Source organism: Diabrotica undecimpunctata, chromosome 1, assembly GCF_040954645.1.
Source record: "Diabrotica undecimpunctata isolate CICGRU chromosome 1, icDiaUnde3, whole genome shotgun sequence".
NCBI lineage: Eukaryota > Metazoa > Arthropoda > Insecta > Coleoptera > Chrysomelidae > Diabrotica > Diabrotica undecimpunctata.
In genome coordinates this window covers 41195001-41214781 of record NC_092803.1, presented here as the reverse complement: position 1 = coordinate 41214781, position 19781 = coordinate 41195001, and the positions used below count along the sequence as shown (strand labels likewise).

The 19781-nt window shown below is 41.5% G+C and overlaps 2 protein-coding genes across 2 annotated transcripts in view; one reads left to right on the top strand and one right to left on the bottom strand.

Moving 5' to 3' along the window:
- The window catches only part of LOC140448466 (opsin, ultraviolet-sensitive-like), a 105189-nt gene that overhangs the window by 50391 nt on the left and 35017 nt on the right, over positions 1–19781 (top strand). The window lies entirely within an intron of this gene.
- The window catches only part of Dhc16F (Dynein heavy chain at 16F), a 125354-nt gene that overhangs the window by 95945 nt on the left and 9628 nt on the right, over positions 1–19781 (bottom strand). The window contains exons 3-5 of the mRNA XM_072541529.1: positions 3976–4060; positions 435–531; positions 143–320 (exon numbers count right to left, since the gene is read on the bottom strand). Coding sequence (XP_072397630.1) covers positions 143–320; positions 435–531; positions 3976–4060 — 360 coding nt within the window. The remainder of the gene's footprint in view (positions 1–142; positions 321–434; positions 532–3975; positions 4061–19781) is intronic.

Here is a 19781-nt window from a genome sequence, read left to right as displayed (position 1 = left end):
TAAATACTCTGTCATACTCTGTCAAGTTTATTCTAGGTCAATACCATCTTGGTACACATTTTTTTGCAGCAAAAAAGTCATAATATAGTATACAGATCGGTGACACTACCAAATAGATACTAGTAAATTAACACCTTGTTACCTTAAAGCATAAGGATAGAAGAGTTCGTGGGAGCTTGGCACCGCATAGGTCAGATAAACGAAAGAGCCGTCTGAAGTGTGTCTAAATTTGTCTATCCACTCGTTCTGGTTCATTACGTCCGCCAATTTCTGAGTTGTTTTCTTCGCTATTTGGTCTTCGAATTGGAGTAAAATTTTGCCTAATGGAAAAATATTTTTGTTAAAATGCGAAAATATGTATATTAAGAAGGAGAATAAGAACTATCGTATTTTTAGACGACTACTACCAATATTGCTATTTGTTTTGTAATTACCTTTTTTCGTTGGTTTTGCTGGTATAAGATTTATGGTTTCTACCGAGCTCTTTTTTCTGGATTGTATTAAATTTTCCTGGAATTGTTGAAATCCTACCTAAAAGAAGATAAAAACGCAAAGTTTATTAAAGTAAAAATAATACTTTTATTTAAGAGATAAAACAAAATATATATTTACCATACATTACTTAAAAAACCAAACATAAAATTCGTTTTAAATAACCACTTTCCTGGTATAATAATTCTTAAAGATGAAGCAAAGTTTGGGAGTTCAAATGAAGTATGCTGGTAGTGTAACTTATTCTGTGTGTGACATTCTACTCAATTCCGACTATCACATCCAAGCGGTGGATCATGGAACAGCAATGTAACCGGAGTGGATCATTACCAAAGATAATCAATCAGGGATCTGAAATTTTACCGGACGTAACACCCAATGAAGTTCGAAGGTCAGTGCAAGAAATGAAAAACAATAAGTCCCCCGGAGGCGATGAAATAGTGGCAGATGCCTTAAAGGTGGCTGGAAAAAGATTATGGCAGGTCCTTGCCAAACTATTCACTAGATGTTTGCAGGAAGCAATAACACCAACCCAGTGGTATAACGCAGAAATTATCATACTCATATCGACCTCAGGAATTACAGGCCCATAAGTCTACTTTCACATATTTATAAACTATTTACAAAAATAATTACGAAACGACTAGAAAATAAATTGGAATTTTATCAGCCCATAGAACAGGCGGGTTTTAGAAAAGGCTATGGAACAAACAATCACCTACTGATAATAAAAAATCTTATAGAAAAATGCACTGAATATAATAAACCACTAGCTTTAATATTTGTCGACTATGAAAAGGCATTCGACACCGTAAATCAACAAAAAATGTTGGAAGCCTTGACAGAATGCCGAATTGACTATCGGTATATAAATATAATTAAACATATATACCAAAACGCAACAGCCAGTATTAGAGTGGGTGATCGTCAAACCCAGAAATTCCCGATACAACGTGGAGTACGCCAGGGGGGCACCATATCGCCGAAACTATTCACTACGCTTTTGGAATATATATGTAAAAGGGCAAAACTGACCGACAAGGGCATAAACATAAACGGAGAAAAGCTTAGCCATCTAAGGTTTGCAGATGATATTGTACTAATAGCTGATAGGATAGATGAGGCCAAAGAACTTTTAAATCAGCTCTACCTTTCCTCACTAGAAGGGGGATTGAAAATAAATATATCTAAAACCCAGATGATGACAAATCTTGTAGTCAGCGAAGATATATGCGTAGGAACAAGATCCATAGACCAGGTAATGGCCTATAAATACCTAGGTCATGAGATTCGCATAGGAAAAGATAACCAAACCGTTGAGCTTCTCCGTCGTATAAGACTGACTTGGGCAGCCTTCGGCAAACTGAACCATATTTTCAAATCGTCTGATATACCAATATGCCTTAAAAGAAAAACGTTTAATCAGTGTGTTTTGCCAGTGTTAACTTACGTGTGGTATGGACATGTAAGAAGAGCTAGCGACAGCAGATGGATAAAAAGAATAACCGAATGGAGCCCCATAGGAAGGAGGAAAAGAGGACGACCCCGAAAATCCTGGAGGAACGAAGTAGACGACGCCATGAGTAAGAGAGGACTAAACGATGGAGAATGGAACAACAGAGAGAGATGGAAACGGTTGAACGAGGGAAGGCAGTGAATACTGTAGAATCCCTAAATATATAACTTACGGTGCCGAAACGTTGACCATGACAAGGAGAACAGTTCAAAAGATCCGTGTGTGTCAAAGGGCGATGGAGCGTACTATGTTGGGCGTTTCACTACGAGACAAGATCCCAAATCGCCAGCTACGACAAAGAACAGGAGTGGCTGATGCAGTAGAGAGAGTAGCAACACTAAAATGGAACTGGGCAGGTCACGTGGCTCGAATGACAGACAATAGATGGACAAAGCGGATACTGGAATGGAGACCAAGAGATGATGCCTACCGAAGTAGAGGTCGTCCACCAACACGTTGGACTGACGATCTAAAACGTTGTCATAGGAATTGGATGCAAGAGGCACAAGATCGAAATAGATGGAAAATTATGAGGGAGATCTATGTCCAGCAGTGGATAAGCGAAGATTGAATGATGATGTGACCCTAATGACGTCATCGATATTTTTTTTTTAATGGAAATATGTATATTGTAATACATCATTGGAAAGGTCGTTTAAATGTCTATTCAGCCGTTTAGCAAAAAAAAAACGTGTAAACAAGTGTAAAAAAGTAAAGAAACATCGAGGAAAAAGGGTAAACAGTTGGGGGAATGATCATAAAGTGGAGAAATTCTGCAAAAACTGGGGAATTATGTAAAAAATATGCGAAAATAAGTAAAAAGTTTAATCCACGTGTAAAAGAGTAAAAAAACATTAAGGAAAAACTGTAAAAAGTGGAGAGAATTATTAAAAAGTGTAAAAATTGCGCAACAAATGAGATGAGTTTGGCAAATATTTATATAGAAACAGTTCAAATACACCTCCATATTTTTTATATATTAAGCTTCGAGAATCCAATAAAGGAGTAAGAGATTTGTTTGGAAAAATTTTAATTGTCTGAAATAGATTTAATGAACAATCATTTTAGAAGGTTATGCTATATATTAAATGTAATTCAATTATAACTTAGCCATGTTAAAATCCATTGGAGAATCGATTTTTATTTATTTAGCTTCTTTATTTATTTTCAATCTCAACTTTGAAAATTTCTCCTCTAAGATGATATTATAATTTCACCTCTAACTATAAATGGATTCACTGTAAACAATGCCTTTGTGCTAACACGAGCTGACTAACTAAAACCCAGCGACCATGCTGGTCATCTAGGGATTTTAAAGGTTGAAACCATGCAGTCCATGAATATGTTTAAATATATTATCGCTACAAGAGCGATACTTTAGAACTCACTAAATATCGTTGACGTTTCAAAAGAATATATTTTCTGCAACTTCAAGGTACTTATCCGCAAAATTATAAACAACTTGAAAAGCCTGTTTAGAACTTAATCAGGTAGCGAACGCATTTCTGAAAAAGACAAAAGGTTTTCCTGGTAATATGTTGTGGCGAAAATTAAAGATGTCAAGTGGTTACACTTCACTGAATTAAACTCGAATATGACAAAAATTATGTAAGAAAAAGGGCAACTTTGAAATATAATAACCAGGATATATTAAAGGCGAGTGAGGGACATTATTAGATTTCAAAGCATTCGCATTGAATCAAAAATATCATTAAAGTCAATTACGCTATAAGCGATGCGTACGAATTCTTTGTATTACAGAAGATTATGCCGCTGCAGAAGCCAAAGGATTAGTGTTCAAAATTTATTTTTCATCTATACAAAAAAATACTACAAATAGGTGTATAGTACAGGAAAAATGCAGACGAAGAAGAATTTTTACTTACTAAATGATACTATTGTACATTTAAATAGTCTACATGCAGACCATCAGAAAACGATGGAAATCAAAATATGTTAATACTTACCAAAGGCTCGGGTGGAACCCTTTTGTACTCAATTTTCTCCAATAACTTCTTGTGTGGTATGTGAAATGGAACAACATTTAGTTCCCTAAAATTACTCAGCTATTAAAAAGATCTGTAAATGACGCTTAAGGAATCGACATGAGTTTTAAATGAGAGAAATGTGAATCAAAAATAACACAAACAAGTTTCTATCAAGTCGTTTAGGCATCTCGTCTAATGTTTTATAATGATGCATTTTATTTAAAGTTTACAGGCCATCATCTGAAATTATTTCATCCTGAAATTTTGTCTGCGTTTTTTATTTTTATCAGTGATTAATCAAAGCAACACGGGCTATGTTTCGACGACGAGACAAAAGCGACATCACCGGTGATAATGTCTGCAGCAATTGTGGACGAAATGACATGACATTTCATGAATGAAATGACAAATGGATGAAATAATTCCAGACTACGGCTTATAAACACTAAATACAATATCTCGTAATAGGCAAGACATGGCAAGTAATCATACTCATTTTATTATGGACCTGGCCTTCAGTAGGATGGATAAGAAGTTGCGGCTGTAGAAACCTTATCCAAATTGAGTAACGTGACTGCACTAATGAAATCGTAGGCTTCCACGGCCAGAGTCAGAATTATAGTTTATTCGTCTTCCGGGTTTGGACCGTGTCATTTGTGAGTGACCCAAAAGTGGGTTCATCTCGACGTTTCGCTACAATTGTATGTAGCTTCTTCAGGAGAACAAAAAGAAAAAGAAACAAAAGACAGGAAGATGGGTAGTTAGCAACGGTAACTCAGTTACTCAACGCAACCAGAGGCGAATACTAACTACCAAGATGGGCATTTGGTCACAGTAACTCAACTACTCAACGCAGCCAGAGGTGAAAACCAAATGCCAGGACAGGGATTCACGTCCAACAGCTCAGAACACTAACGCGTCGAGAGGCAGGGAGTGAATCCGACGATTACTCCGCTACCGCTCTATTTATAGTCGCGGTGAACTGTCGTGTCGGGACGTATCGGCACACTTCGTGGCGCGAACGTCAAGAAGCGCGCGCTGGCCAATCATGTGGCTGCATCGTGGTAGCGGGACCGGACGGCGGCTCTAGACTGGGATTCCAGATGGGAGATAAGTAGTATCCTTCCTCTCGATTGATATTATGTGGATTTTTTCGGATCTCTAGAGATTCGCGGATTTTTCTGGAATAAAAGAAGGGGCTCTTAGAAATAATATGAGTTTTTTCGAACAATATGGAATGACCGGTTTCTTGGCAGTGTTCTGCAACTGCAGAATGGGAGAAAAGACCTGATCGAATGCATCTTTGATGCTCTTGAATCCGAGTTTTGACGGAACGACCAGTTTCGCCAATATACACTTGTCCACATGAACAAGGAATAGAATAGACACCACAGGAAGATAGGGGCGGTAATGGGTCCTTAGGAGAGGGTAGATATTGTGAGATTTTCTTGGGTGGTCGAAAAGTAGTCCTGATACCTTCCTTGCGAAGAATTTTGCCAATCCTATCAGTGACACTTCGAATATACGGAAGAAAAGCCACAGGAGTATTACCCGAAGATTCTGAATTTGTCGTCCTAGGGTGTAAAGGGGGATGTAGATGTCGGTGTGTAATATTTTGAATTGTGGACTTGGAGTAACCGTTGGCGACAAGGGTTTTTTGCAGATGGCCAAGTTCTTCTCTAAGGTTGTCAGGTTCAGAAATCGAAATGGCCCGATGGATGAGAGAGTTGATCACAGAATTCTTTTGGGCAGGATGGTGGTGTGATGAAGCATGTAGGTAACGATTCGTGTGAGTCTTTTTTCTATAAACAGAGTGACCCAATCGGCCATTGGGCTTGGAGGTGACTAACACATCGAGAAAGGGAAGGGACCGATTATTTTCTACTTCCATTGTGAATTTTATACTCGGATGTTGTGAGTTAAGATGATCTAGGAAGGGAGAAAGGGTATGTTGACCATGGGGCCAGATGATAAATGTATCATCAACGTAGCGGAACCAGACTTTTGGTTTTAAGGGGTAAGATTCTAGGGCTAAAGACTCAAAGGCTTCCATGAAAATGTCAGCAATGACAGGGGAAAGGGGAGAACCCATTGGTGTTCCAGATATTTGTTTGTAGAAATTGCCTCTAAAAGAAAAATATGTTGAAAGGAGGCATTTTTCCGCAAGATCTGCCAAAACCAAAGACTTGTTATCATTGGTCAAGTGATCTCGCAGAACAACTAGAGAGTCATGTATGGGGATATTGGTAAATAGGGATGATACATCGAAACTGACGAGAATGTCTTGGGGATCGACCGTGAGGGAGGAGATTAAGGTGATGAAATGTGTGGAATTTCGGACATAAGAAGAGGTACGACCAGTATAGGTCTTAAACTGATTCGACAAGTACTTTGCGAGTTTGTAGGTAGGAGAGTTAATCGTAGTCACAATGGGACGAAGAGGTACGTTGTCTTTATGGATTTTGGGAAGACCGTAAATTCTGGGGCAGATGGAGTTTTTCGGAACTATGGACTTCTTAACATCATCGGAAAGATCGGATTGTTTGATGGCATGGGAAATTTCGCGTTCGACTCTAGGAGTGGGGTCTCGAGAAATTGTGTTATAACAGGATGTATCCCTAAGTAAGTCGTTTACTTTCTCTATGTAGGAAGGAGTATCCAGGATGACTGTGGCATTACCTTTGTCTGCAGGAAGGATTATTATCTCAGAAAGAGAACGGAGATTTTTGAGAGCTATGAACTCCTCACGAGATATATTGGAAGTAGGGATTTTGGCTGTATCAAGACATTTAGCGACGTCAAAGCGGATACGGTCGGCTGGAATTTTGGGAATTGTGCGGAGTGCCGCTTCCACATTTGAAACTATTTCTTCGGTAGGAATTCTGGAAGGAGTGATAGCAAAATTAAGACCTTTAGATAGAAGACTGCTTTCTGCACTTGTTAATTGGTGAGAAGAAAGATTAACGACGGTGTTAGTAAGAGGTGAAAGAGAAGTAGAAGTGGTGGAATGTGATTTTTTCTTAGATACAAGGGATTGGAATTTCTTTTTGTGAGTTTCGTTGCTTAGAAGAAGGATTTTATCGGCTTGATGATAGGAAATGCGGTCTAAAAGTGACCAATCATCGACACTAAGAATACTGGAGAGTTCAAGATGCAGCTTAAAAAGTTTTTGGGATTGAAAATTAAGGGTTTTTCGAATATGTTGAATCCGTTCACGAAGTAGAGATAGGCTGGCTCGATGTAGAATTCGGGAAGAAGATGAAGAGGAAATGTGATGTTTTAGAACAAGAAAATTGGGAACCAAGTTATTATCACGACATCTAGAGAGGAAGGTGAGCGAAGAAAGTAGAGATGAAACTTTAGAGCGAAGATTGGAGAACTCTGAGGTTTTGCGGAATATAACCTCCCCGTAGAGGTTGGTCAAATGAAATCGTAGGCTTCCACGGCCAGAGTCAGAATTATAGTTTATTCGTCTTCCGGGTTTGGACCGTGTCATTTGTGAGTGACCCAAAAGTGGGTTCATCTCGACGTTTCGCTACAATTGTATGTAGCTTCTTCAGGAGAACAAAAAGAAAAAGAAACAAAAGACAGGAAGATGGGTAGTTAGCAACGGTAACTCAGTTACTCAACGCAACCAGAGGCGAATACTAACTACCAAGATGGGCATTTGGTCACAGTAACTCAACTACTCAACGCAGCCAGAGGTGAAAACCAAATGCCAGGACAGGGATTCACGTCCAACAGCTCAGAACACTAACGCGTCGAGAGGCAGGGAGTGAATCCGACGATTACTCCGCTACCGCTCTATTTATAGTCGCGGTGAACTGTCGTGTCGGGACGTATCGGCACACTTCGTGGCGCGAACGTCAAGAAGCGCGCGCTGGCCAATCATGTGGCTGCATCGTGGTAGCGGGACCGGACGGCGGCTCTAGACTGGGATTCCAGATGGGAGATAAGTAGTATCCTTCCTCTCGATTGATATTATGTGGATTTTTTCGGATCTCTAGAGATTCGCGGATTTTTCTGGAATAAAAGAAGGGGCTCTTAGAAATAATATGAGTTTTTTCGAACAATATGGAATGACCGGTTTCTTGGCAGTGTTCTGCAACTGCAGAATGGGAGAAAAGACCTGATCGAATGCATCTTTGATGCTCTTGAATCCGAGTTTTGACGGAACGACCAGTTTCGCCAATATACACTTGTCCACATGAACAAGGAATAGAATAGACACCACAGGAAGATAGGGGCGGTAATGGGTCCTTAGGAGAGGGTAGATATTGTGAGATTTTCTTGGGTGGTCGAAAAGTAGTCCTGATACCTTCCTTGCGAAGAATTTTGCCAATCCTATCAGTGACACTTCGAATATACGGAAGAAAAGCCACAGGAGTATTACCCGAAGATTCTGAATTTGTCGTCCTAGGGTGTAAAGGGGGATGTAGATGTCGGTGTGTAATATTTTGAATTGTGGACTTGGAGTAACCGTTGGCGACAAGGGTTTTTTGCAGATGGCCAAGTTCTTCTCTAAGGTTGTCAGGTTCAGAAATCGAAATGGCCCGATGGATGAGAGAGTTGATCACAGAATTCTTTTGGGCAGGATGGTGGTGTGATGAAGCATGTAGGTAACGATTCGTGTGAGTCTTTTTTCTATAAACAGAGTGACCCAATCGGCCATTGGGCTTGGAGGTGACTAACACATCGAGAAAGGGAAGGGACCGATTATTTTCTACTTCCATTGTGAATTTTATACTCGGATGTTGTGAGTTAAGATGATCTAGGAAGGGAGAAAGGGTATGTTGACCATGGGGCCAGATGATAAATGTATCATCAACGTAGCGGAACCAGACTTTTGGTTTTAAGGGGTAAGATTCTAGGGCTAAAGACTCAAAGGCTTCCATGAAAATGTCAGCAATGACAGGGGAAAGGGGAGAACCCATTGGTGTTCCAGATATTTGTTTGTAGAAATTGCCTCTAAAAGAAAAATATGTTGAAAGGAGGCATTTTTCCGCAAGATCTGCCAAAACCAAAGACTTGTTATCATTGGTCAAGTGATCTCGCAGAACAACTAGAGAGTCATGTATGGGGATATTGGTAAATAGGGATGATACATCGAAACTGACGAGAATGTCTTGGGGATCGACCGTGAGGGAGGAGATTAAGGTGATGAAATGTGTGGAATTTCGGACATAAGAAGAGGTACGACCAGTATAGGTCTTAAACTGATTCGACAAGTACTTTGCGAGTTTGTAGGTAGGAGAGTTAATCGTAGTCACAATGGGACGAAGAGGTACGTTGTCTTTATGGATTTTGGGAAGACCGTAAATTCTGGGGCAGATGGAGTTTTTCGGAACTATGGACTTCTTAACATCATCGGAAAGATCGGATTGTTTGATGGCATGGGAAATTTCGCGTTCGACTCTAGGAGTGGGGTCTCGAGAAATTGTGTTATAACAGGATGTATCCCTAAGTAAGTCGTTTACTTTCTCTATGTAGGAAGGAGTATCCAGGATGACTGTGGCATTACCTTTGTCTGCAGGAAGGATTATTATCTCAGAAAGAGAACGGAGATTTTTGAGAGCTATGAACTCCTCACGAGATATATTGGAAGTAGGGATTTTGGCTGTATCAAGACATTTAGCGACGTCAAAGCGGATACGGTCGGCTGGAATTTTGGGAATTGTGCGGAGTGCCGCTTCCACATTTGAAACTATTTCTTCGGTAGGAATTCTGGAAGGAGTGATAGCAAAATTAAGACCTTTAGATAGAAGACTGCTTTCTGCACTTGTTAATTGGTGAGAAGAAAGATTAACGACGGTGTTAGTAAGAGGTGAAAGAGAAGTAGAAGTGGTGGAATGTGATTTTTTCTTAGATACAAGGGATTGGAATTTCTTTTTGTGAGTTTCGTTGCTTAGAAGAAGGATTTTATCGGCTTGATGATAGGAAATGCGGTCTAAAAGTGACCAATCATCGACACTAAGAATACTGGAGAGTTCAAGATGCAGCTTAAAAAGTTTTTGGGATTGAAAATTAAGGGTTTTTCGAATATGTTGAATCCGTTCACGAAGTAGAGATAGGCTGGCTCGATGTAGAATTCGGGAAGAAGATGAAGAGGAAATGTGATGTTTTAGAACAAGAAAATTGGGAACCAAGTTATTATCACGACATCTAGAGAGGAAGGTGAGCGAAGAAAGTAGAGATGAAACTTTAGAGCGAAGATTGGAGAACTCTGAGGTTTTGCGGAATATAACCTCCCCGTAGAGGTTGGTCAAATGAAATCGTAGGCTTCCACGGCCAGAGTCAGAATTATAGTTTATTCGTCTTCCGGGTTTGGACCGTGTCATTTGTGAGTGACCCAAAAGTGGGTTCATCTCGACGTTTCGCTACAATTGTATGTAGCTTCTTCAGGAGAACAAAAAGAAAAAGAAACAAAAGACAGGAAGATGGGTAGTTAGCAACGGTAACTCAGTTACTCAACGCAACCAGAGGCGAATACTAACTACCAAGATGGGCATTTGGTCACAGTAACTCAACTACTCAACGCAGCCAGAGGTGAAAACCAAATGCCAGGACAGGGATTCACGTCCAACAGCTCAGAACACTAACGCGTCGAGAGGCAGGGAGTGAATCCGACGATTACTCCGCTACCGCTCTATTTATAGTCGCGGTGAACTGTCGTGTCGGGACGTATCGGCACACTTCGTGGCGCGAACGTCAAGAAGCGCGCGCTGGCCAATCATGTGGCTGCATCGTGGTAGCGGGACCGGACGGCGGCTCTAGACTGGGATTCCAGATGGGTCCACTTTTGGGTCACTCACAAATGACACGGTCCAAACCCGGAAGACGAATAAACTATAATTCTGACTCTGGCCGTGGAAGCCTACGATTTCATTTGACCAACCTCTACGGGGAGGTTATATTCCGCAAAACCTCAGAGTTCTCCAATCTTCGCTCTAAAGTTTCATCTCTACTTTCTTCGCTCACCTTCCTCTCTAGATGTCGTGATAATAACTTGGTTCCCAATTTTCTTGTTCTAAAACATCACATTTCCTCTTCATCTTCTTCCCGAATTCTACATCGAGCCAGCCTATCTCTACTTCGTGAACGGATTCAACATATTCGAAAAACCCTTAATTTTCAATCCCAAAAACTTTTTAAGCTGCATCTTGAACTCTCCAGTATTCTTAGTGTCGATGATTGGTCACTTTTAGACCGCATTTCCTATCATCAAGCCGATAAAATCCTTCTTCTAAGCAACGAAACTCACAAAAAGAAATTCCAATCCCTTGTATCTAAGAAAAAATCACATTCCACCACTTCTACTTCTCTTTCACCTCTTACTAACACCGTCGTTAATCTTTCTTCTCACCAATTAACAAGTGCAGAAAGCAGTCTTCTATCTAAAGGTCTTAATTTTGCTATCACTCCTTCCAGAATTCCTACCGAAGAAATAGTTTCAAATGTGGAAGCGGCACTCCGCACAATTCCCAAAATTCCAGCCGACCGTATCCGCTTTGACGTCGCTAAATGTCTTGATACAGCCAAAATCCCTACTTCCAATATATCTCGTGAGGAGTTCATAGCTCTCAAAAATCTCCGTTCTCTTTCTGAGATAATAATCCTTCCTGCAGACAAAGGTAATGCCACAGTCATCCTGGATACTCCTTCCTACATAGAGAAAGTAAACGACTTACTTAGGGATACATCCTGTTATAACACAATTTCTCGAGACCCCACTCCTAGAGTCGAACGCGAAATTTCCCATGCCATCAAACAATCCGATCTTTCCAATGATGTTAAGAAGTCCATAGTTCCGAAAAACTCCATCTGCCCCAGAATTTACGGTCTTCCCAAAATCCATAAAGACAACGTACCTCTTCGTCCCATTGTGACTACGATTAACTCTCCTACCTACAAACTCGCAAAGTACTTGTCGAATCAGTTTAAGACCTATACTGGTCGTACCTCTTCTTATGTCCGAAATTCCACACATTTCATCACCTTAATCTCCTCCCTCACGGTCGATCCCCAAGACATTCTCGTCAGTTTCGATGTATCATCCCTATTTACCAATATCCCCATACATGACTCTCTAGTTGTTCTGCGAGATCACTTGACCAATGATAACAAGTCTTTGGTTTTGGCAGATCTTGCGGAAAAATGCCTCCTTTCAACATATTTTTCTTTTAGAGGCAATTTCTACAAACAAATATCTGGAACACCAATGGGTTCTCCCCTTTCCCCTGTCATTGCTGACATTTTCATGGAAGCCTTTGAGTCTTTAGCCCTAGAATCTTACCCCTTAAAACCAAAAGTCTGGTTCCGCTACGTTGATGATACATTTATCATCTGGCCCCATGGTCAACATACCCTTTCTCCCTTCCTAGATCATCTTAACTCACAACATCCGAGTATAAAATTCACAATGGAAGTAGAAAATAATCGGTCCCTTCCCTTTCTCGATGTGTTAGTCACCTCCAAGCCCAATGGCCGATTGGGTCACTCTGTTTATAGAAAAAAGACTCACACGAATCGTTACCTACATGCTTCATCACACCACCATCCTGCCCAAAAGAATTCTGTGATCAACTCTCTCATCCATCGGGCCATTTCGATTTCTGAACCTGACAACCTTAGAGAAGAACTTGGCCATCTGCAAAAAACCCTTGTCGCCAACGGTTACTCCAAGTCCACAATTCAAAATATTACACACCGACATCTACATCCCCCTTTACACCCTAGGACGACAAATTCAGAATCTTCGGGTAATACTCCTGTGGCTTTTCTTCCGTATATTCGAAGTGTCACTGATAGGATTGGCAAAATTCTTCGCAAGGAAGGTATCAGGACTACTTTTCGACCACCCAAGAAAATCTCACAATATCTACCCTCTCCTAAGGACCCATTACCGCCCCTATCTTCCTGTGGTGTCTATTCTATTCCTTGTTCATGTGGACAAGTGTATATTGGCGAAACTGGTCGTTCCGTCAAAACTCGGATTCAAGAGCATCAAAGATGCATTCGATCAGGTCTTTTCTCCCATTCTGCAGTTGCAGAACACTGCCAAGAAACCGGTCATTCCATATTGTTCGAAAAAACTCATATTATTTCTAAGAGCCCCTTCTTTTATTCCAGAAAAATCCGCGAATCTCTAGAGATCCGAAAAAATCCACATAATATCAATCGAGAGGAAGGATACTACTTATCTCCCATCTGGAATCCCAGTCTAGAGCCGCCGTCCGGTCCCGCTACCACGATGCAGCCACATGATTGGCCAGCGCGCGCTTCTTGACGTTCGCGCCACGAAGTGTGCCGATACGTCCCGACACGACAGTTCACCGCGACTATAAATAGAGCGGTAGCGGAGTAATCGTCGGATTCACTCCCTGCCTCTCGACGCGTTAGTGTTCTGAGCTGTTGGACGTGAATCCCTGTCCTGGAATTTGGTTTTCACCTCTGGCTGCGTTGAGTAGTTGAGTTACTGTGACCAAATGCCCATCTTGGTAGTTAGTATTCGCCTCTGGTTGCGTTGAGTAACTGAGTTACCGTTGCTAACTACCCATCTTCCTGTCTTTTGTTTCTTTTTCTTTTTGTTCTCCTGAAGAAGCTACATACAATTGTAGCGAAACGTCGAGATGAACCCACTTTTGGGTCACTCACAAATGACACGGTCCAAACCCGGAAGACGAATAAACTATAATTCTGACTCTGGCCGTGGAAGCCTACGATTTCATTTGACCAACCTCTACGGGGAGGTTATATTCCGCAAAACCTCAGAGTTCTCCAATCTTCGCTCTAAAGTTTCATCTCTACTTTCTTCGCTCACCTTCCTCTCTAGATGTCGTGATAATAACTTGGTTCCCAATTTTCTTGTTCTAAAACATCACATTTCCTCTTCATCTTCTTCCCGAATTCTACATCGAGCCAGCCTATCTCTACTTCGTGAACGGATTCAACATATTCGAAAAACCCTTAATTTTCAATCCCAAAAACTTTTTAAGCTGCATCTTGAACTCTCCAGTATTCTTAGTGTCGATGATTGGTCACTTTTAGACCGCATTTCCTATCATCAAGCCGATAAAATCCTTCTTCTAAGCAACGAAACTCACAAAAAGAAATTCCAATCCCTTGTATCTAAGAAAAAATCACATTCCACCACTTCTACTTCTCTTTCACCTCTTACTAACACCGTCGTTAATCTTTCTTCTCACCAATTAACAAGTGCAGAAAGCAGTCTTCTATCTAAAGGTCTTAATTTTGCTATCACTCCTTCCAGAATTCCTACCGAAGAAATAGTTTCAAATGTGGAAGCGGCACTCCGCACAATTCCCAAAATTCCAGCCGACCGTATCCGCATTGACGTCGCTAAATGTCTTGATACAGCCAAAATCCCTACTTCCAATATATCTCGTGAGGAGTTCATAGCTCTCAAAAATCTCCGTTCTCTTTCTGAGATAATAATCCTTCCTGCAGACAAAGGTAATGCCACAGTCATCCTGGATACTCCTTCCTACATAGAGAAAGTAAACGACTTACTTAGGGATACATCCTGTTATAACACAATTTCTCGAGACCCCACTCCTAGAGTCGAACGCGAAATTTCCCATGCCATCAAACAATCCGATCTTTCCGATGATGTTAAGAAGTCCATAGTTCCGAAAAACTCCATCTGCCCCAGAATTTACGGTCTTCCCAAAATCCATAAAGACAACGTACCTCTTCGTCCCATTGTGACTACGATTAACTCTCCTACCTACAAACTCGCAAAGTACTTGTCGAATCAGTTTAAGACCTATACTGGTCGTACCTCTTCTTATGTCCGAAATTCCACACATTTCATCACCTTAATCTCCTCCCTCACGGTCGATCCCCAAGACATTCTCGTCAGTTTCGATGTATCATCCCTATTTACCAATATCCCCATACATGACTCTCTAGTTGTTCTGCGAGATCACTTGACCAATGATAACAAGTCTTTGGTTTTGGCAGATCTTGCGGAAAAATGCCTCCTTTCAACATATTTTTCTTTTAGAGGCAATTTCTACAAACAAATATCTGGAACACCAATGGGTTCTCCCCTTTCCCCTGTCATTGCTGACATTTTCATGGAAGCCTTTGAGTCTTTAGCCCTAGAATCTTACCCCTTAAAACCAAAAGTCTGGTTCCGCTACGTTGATGATACATTTATCATCTGGCCCCATGGTCAACATACCCTTTCTCCCTTCCTAGATCATCTTAACTCACAACATCCGAGTATAAAATTCACAATGGAAGTAGAAAATAATCGGTCCCTTCCCTTTCTCGATGTGTTAGTCACCTCCAAGCCCAATGGCCGATTGGGTCACTCTGTTTATAGAAAAAAGACTCACACGAATCGTTACCTACATGCTTCATCACACCACCATCCTGCCCAAAAGAATTCTGTGATCAACTCTCTCATCCATCGGGCCATTTCGATTTCTGAACCTGACAACCTTAGAGAAGAACTTGGCCATCTGCAAAAAACCCTTGTCGCCAACGGTTACTCCAAGTCCACAATTCAAAATATTACACACCGACATCTACATCCCCCTTTACACCCTAGGACGACAAATTCAGAATCTTCGGGTAATACTCCTGTGGCTTTTCTTCCGTATATTCGAAGTGTCACTGATAGGATTGGCAAAATTCTTCGCAAGGAAGGTATCAGGACTACTTTTCGACCACCCAAGAAAATCTCACAATATCTACCCTCTCCTAAGGACCCATTACCGCCCCTATCTTCCTGTGGTGTCTATTCTATTCCTTGTTCATGTGGACAAGTGTATATTGGCGAAACTGGTCGTTCCGTCAAAACTCGGATTCAAGAGCATCAAAGATGCATTCGATCAGGTCTTTTCTCCCATTCTGCAGTTGCAGAACACTGCCAAGAAACCGGTCATTCCATATTGTTCGAAAAAACTCATATTATTTCTAAGAGCCCCTTCTTTTATTCCAGAAAAATCCGCGAATCTCTAGAGATCCGAAAAAATCCACATAATATCAATCGAGAGGAAGGATACTACTTATCTCCCATCTGGAATCCCAGTCTAGAGCCGCCGTCCGGTCCCGCTACCACGATGCAGCCACATGATTGGCCAGCGCGCGCTTCTTGACGTTCGCGCCACGAAGTGTGCCGATACGTCCCGACACGACAGTTCACCGCGACTATAAATAGAGCGGTAGCGGAGTAATCGTCGGATTCACTCCCTGCCTCTCGACGCGTTAGTGTTCTGAGCTGTTGGACGTGAATCCCTGTCCTGGCATTTGGTTTTCACCTCTGGCTGCGTTGAGTAGTTGAGTTACTGTGACCAAATGCCCATCTTGGTAGTTAGTATTCGCCTCTGGTTGCGTTGAGTAACTGAGTTACCGTTGCTAACTACCCATCTTCCTGTCTTTTGTTTCTTTTTCTTTTTGTTCTCCTGAAGAAGCTACATACAATTGTAGCGAAACGTCGAGATGAACCCACTTTTGGGTCACTCACAAATGACACGGTCCAAACCCGGAAGACGAATAAACTATAATTCTGACTCTGGCCGTGGAAGCCTACGATTTCATTTGACCAACCTCTACGGGGAGGTTATATTCCGCAAAACCTCAGAGTTCTCCAATCTTCGCTCTAAAGTTTCATCTCTACTTTCTTCGCTCACCTTCCTCTCTAGATGTCGTGATAATAACTTGGTTCCCAATTTTCTTGTTCTAAAACATCACATTTCCTCTTCATCTTCTTCCCGAATTCTACATCGAGCCAGCCTATCTCTACTTCGTGAACGGATTCAACATATTCGAAAAACCCTTAATTTTCAATCCCAAAAACTTTTTAAGCTGCATCTTGAACATGCTCTCATCCATCGGGCCATTTCGATTTCTGAACCTGACAACCTTAGAGAAGAACTTGGCCATCTGCAAAAAACCCTTGTCGCCAACGGTTACTCCAAGTCCACAATTCAAAATATTACACACCGACATCTACATCCCCCTTTACACCCTAGGACGACAAATTCAGAATCTTCGGGTAATACTCCTGTGGCTTTTCTTCCGTATATTCGAAGTGTCACTGATAGGATTGGCAAAATTCTTCGCAAGGAAGGTATCAGGACTACTTTTCGACCACCCAAGAAAATCTCACAATATCTACCCTCTCCTAAGGACCCATTACCGCCCCTATCTTCCTGTGGTGTCTATTCTATTCCTTGTTCATGTGGACAAGTGTATATTGGCGAAACTGGTCGTTCCGTCAAAACTCGGATTCAAGAGCATCAAAGATGCATTCGATCAGGTCTTTTCTCCCATTCTGCAGTTGCAGAACACTGCCAAGAAACCGGTCATTCCATATTGTTCGAAAAAACTCATATTATTTCTAAGAGCCCCTTCTTTTATTCCAGAAAAATCCGCGAATCTCTAGAGATCCGAAAAAATCCACATAATATCAATCGAGAGGAAGGATACTACTTATCTCCCATCTGGAATCCCAGTCTAGAGCCGCCGTCCGGTCCCGCTACCACGATGCAGCCACATGATTGGCCAGCGCGCGCTTCTTGACGTTCGCGCCACGAAGTGTGCCGATACGTCCCGACACGACAGTTCACCGCGACTATAAATAGAGCGGTAGCGGAGTAATCGTCGGATTCACTCCCTGCCTCTCGACGCGTTAGTGTTCTGAGCTGTTGGACGTGAATCCCTGTCCTGGCATTTGGTTTTCACCTCTGGCTGCGTTGAGTAGTTGAGTTACTGTGACCAAATGCCCATCTTGGTAGTTAGTATTCGCCTCTGGTTGCGTTGAGTAACTGAGTTACCGTTGCTAACTACCCATCTTCCTGTCTTTTGTTTCTTTTTCTTTTTGTTCTCCTGAAGAAGCTACATACAATTGTAGCGAAACGTCGAGATGAACCCACTTTTGGGTCACTCACAAATGACACGGTCCAAACCCGGAAGACGAATAAACTATAATTCTGACTCTGGCCGTGGAAGCCTACGATTTCATTTGACCAACCTCTACGGGGAGGTTATATTCCGCAAAACCTCAGAGTTCTCCAATCTTCGCTCTAAAGTTTCATCTCTACTTTCTTCGCTCACCTTCCTCTCTAGATGTCGTGATAATAACTTGGTTCCCAATTTTCTTGTTCTAAAACATCACATTTCCTCTTCATCTTCTTCCCGAATTCTACATCGAGCCAGCCTATCTCTACTTCGTGAACGGATTCAACATATTCGAAAAACCCTTAATTTTCAATCCCAAAAACTTTTTAAGCTGCATCTTGAACTCTCCAGTATTCTTAGTGTCGATGATTGGTCACTTTTAGACCGCATTTCCTATCATCAAGCCGATAAAATCCTTCTTCTAAGCAACGAAACTCACAAAAAGAAATTCCAATCCCTTGTATCTAAGAAAAAATCACATTCCACCACTTCTACTTCTCTTTCACCTCTTACTAACACCGTCGTTAATCTTTCTTCTCACCAATTAACAAGTGCAGAAAGCAGTCTTCTATCTAAAGGTCTTAATTTTGCTATCACTCCTTCCAGAATTCCTACCGAAGAAATAGTTTCAAATGTGGAAGCGGCACTCCGCACAATTCCCAAAATTCCAGCCGACCGTATCCGCTTTGACGTCGCTAAATGTCTTGATACAGCCAAAATCCCTACTTCCAATATATCTCGTGAGGAGTTCATAGCTCTCAAAAATCTCCGTTCTCTTTCTGAGATAATAATCCTTCCTGCAGACAAAGGTAATGCCACAGTCATCCTGGATACTCCTTCCTACATAGAGAAAGTAAACGACTTACTTAGGGATACATCCTGTTATAACACAATTTCTCGAGACCCCACTCCTAGAGTCGAACGCGAAATTTCCCATGCCATCAAACAATCCGATCTTTCCGATGATGTTAAGAAGTCCATAGTTCCGAAAAACTCCATCTGCCCCAGAATTTACGGTCTTCCCAAAATCCATAAAGACAACGTACCTCTTCGTCCCATTGTGACTACGATTAACTCTCCTACCTACAAACTCGCAAAGTACTTGTCGAATCAGTTTAAGACCTATACTGGTCGTACCTCTTCTTATGTCCGAAATTCCACACATTTCATCACCTTAATCTCCTCCCTCACGGTCGATCCCCAAGACATTCTCGTCAGTTTCGATGTATCATCCCTATTTACCAATATCCCCATACATGACTCTCTAGTTGTTCTGCGAGATCACTTGACCAATGATAACAAGTCTTTGGTTTTGGCAGATCTTGCGGAAAAATGCCTCCTTTCAACATATTTTTCTTTTAGAGGCAATTTCTACAAACAAATATCTGGAACACCAATGGGTTCTCCCCTTTCCCCTGTCATTGCTGACATTTTCATGGAAGCCTTTGAGTCTTTAGCCCTAGAATCTTACCCCTTAAAACCAAAAGTCTGGTTCCGCTACGTTGATGATACATTTATCATCTGGCCCCATGGTCAACATACCCTTTCTCCCTTCCTAGATCATCTTAACTCACAACATCCGAGTATAAAATTCACAATGGAAGTAGAAAATAATCGGTCCCTTCCCTTTCTCGATGTGTTAGTCACCTCCAAGCCCAATGGCCGATTGGGTCACTCTGTTTATAGAAAAAAGACTCACACGAATCGTTACCTACATGCTTCATCACACCACCATCCTGCCCAAAAGAATTCTGTGATCAACTCTCTCATCCATCGGGCCATTTCGATTTCTGAACCTGACAACCTTAGAGAAGAACTTGGCCATCTGCAAAAAACCCTTGTCGCCAACGGTT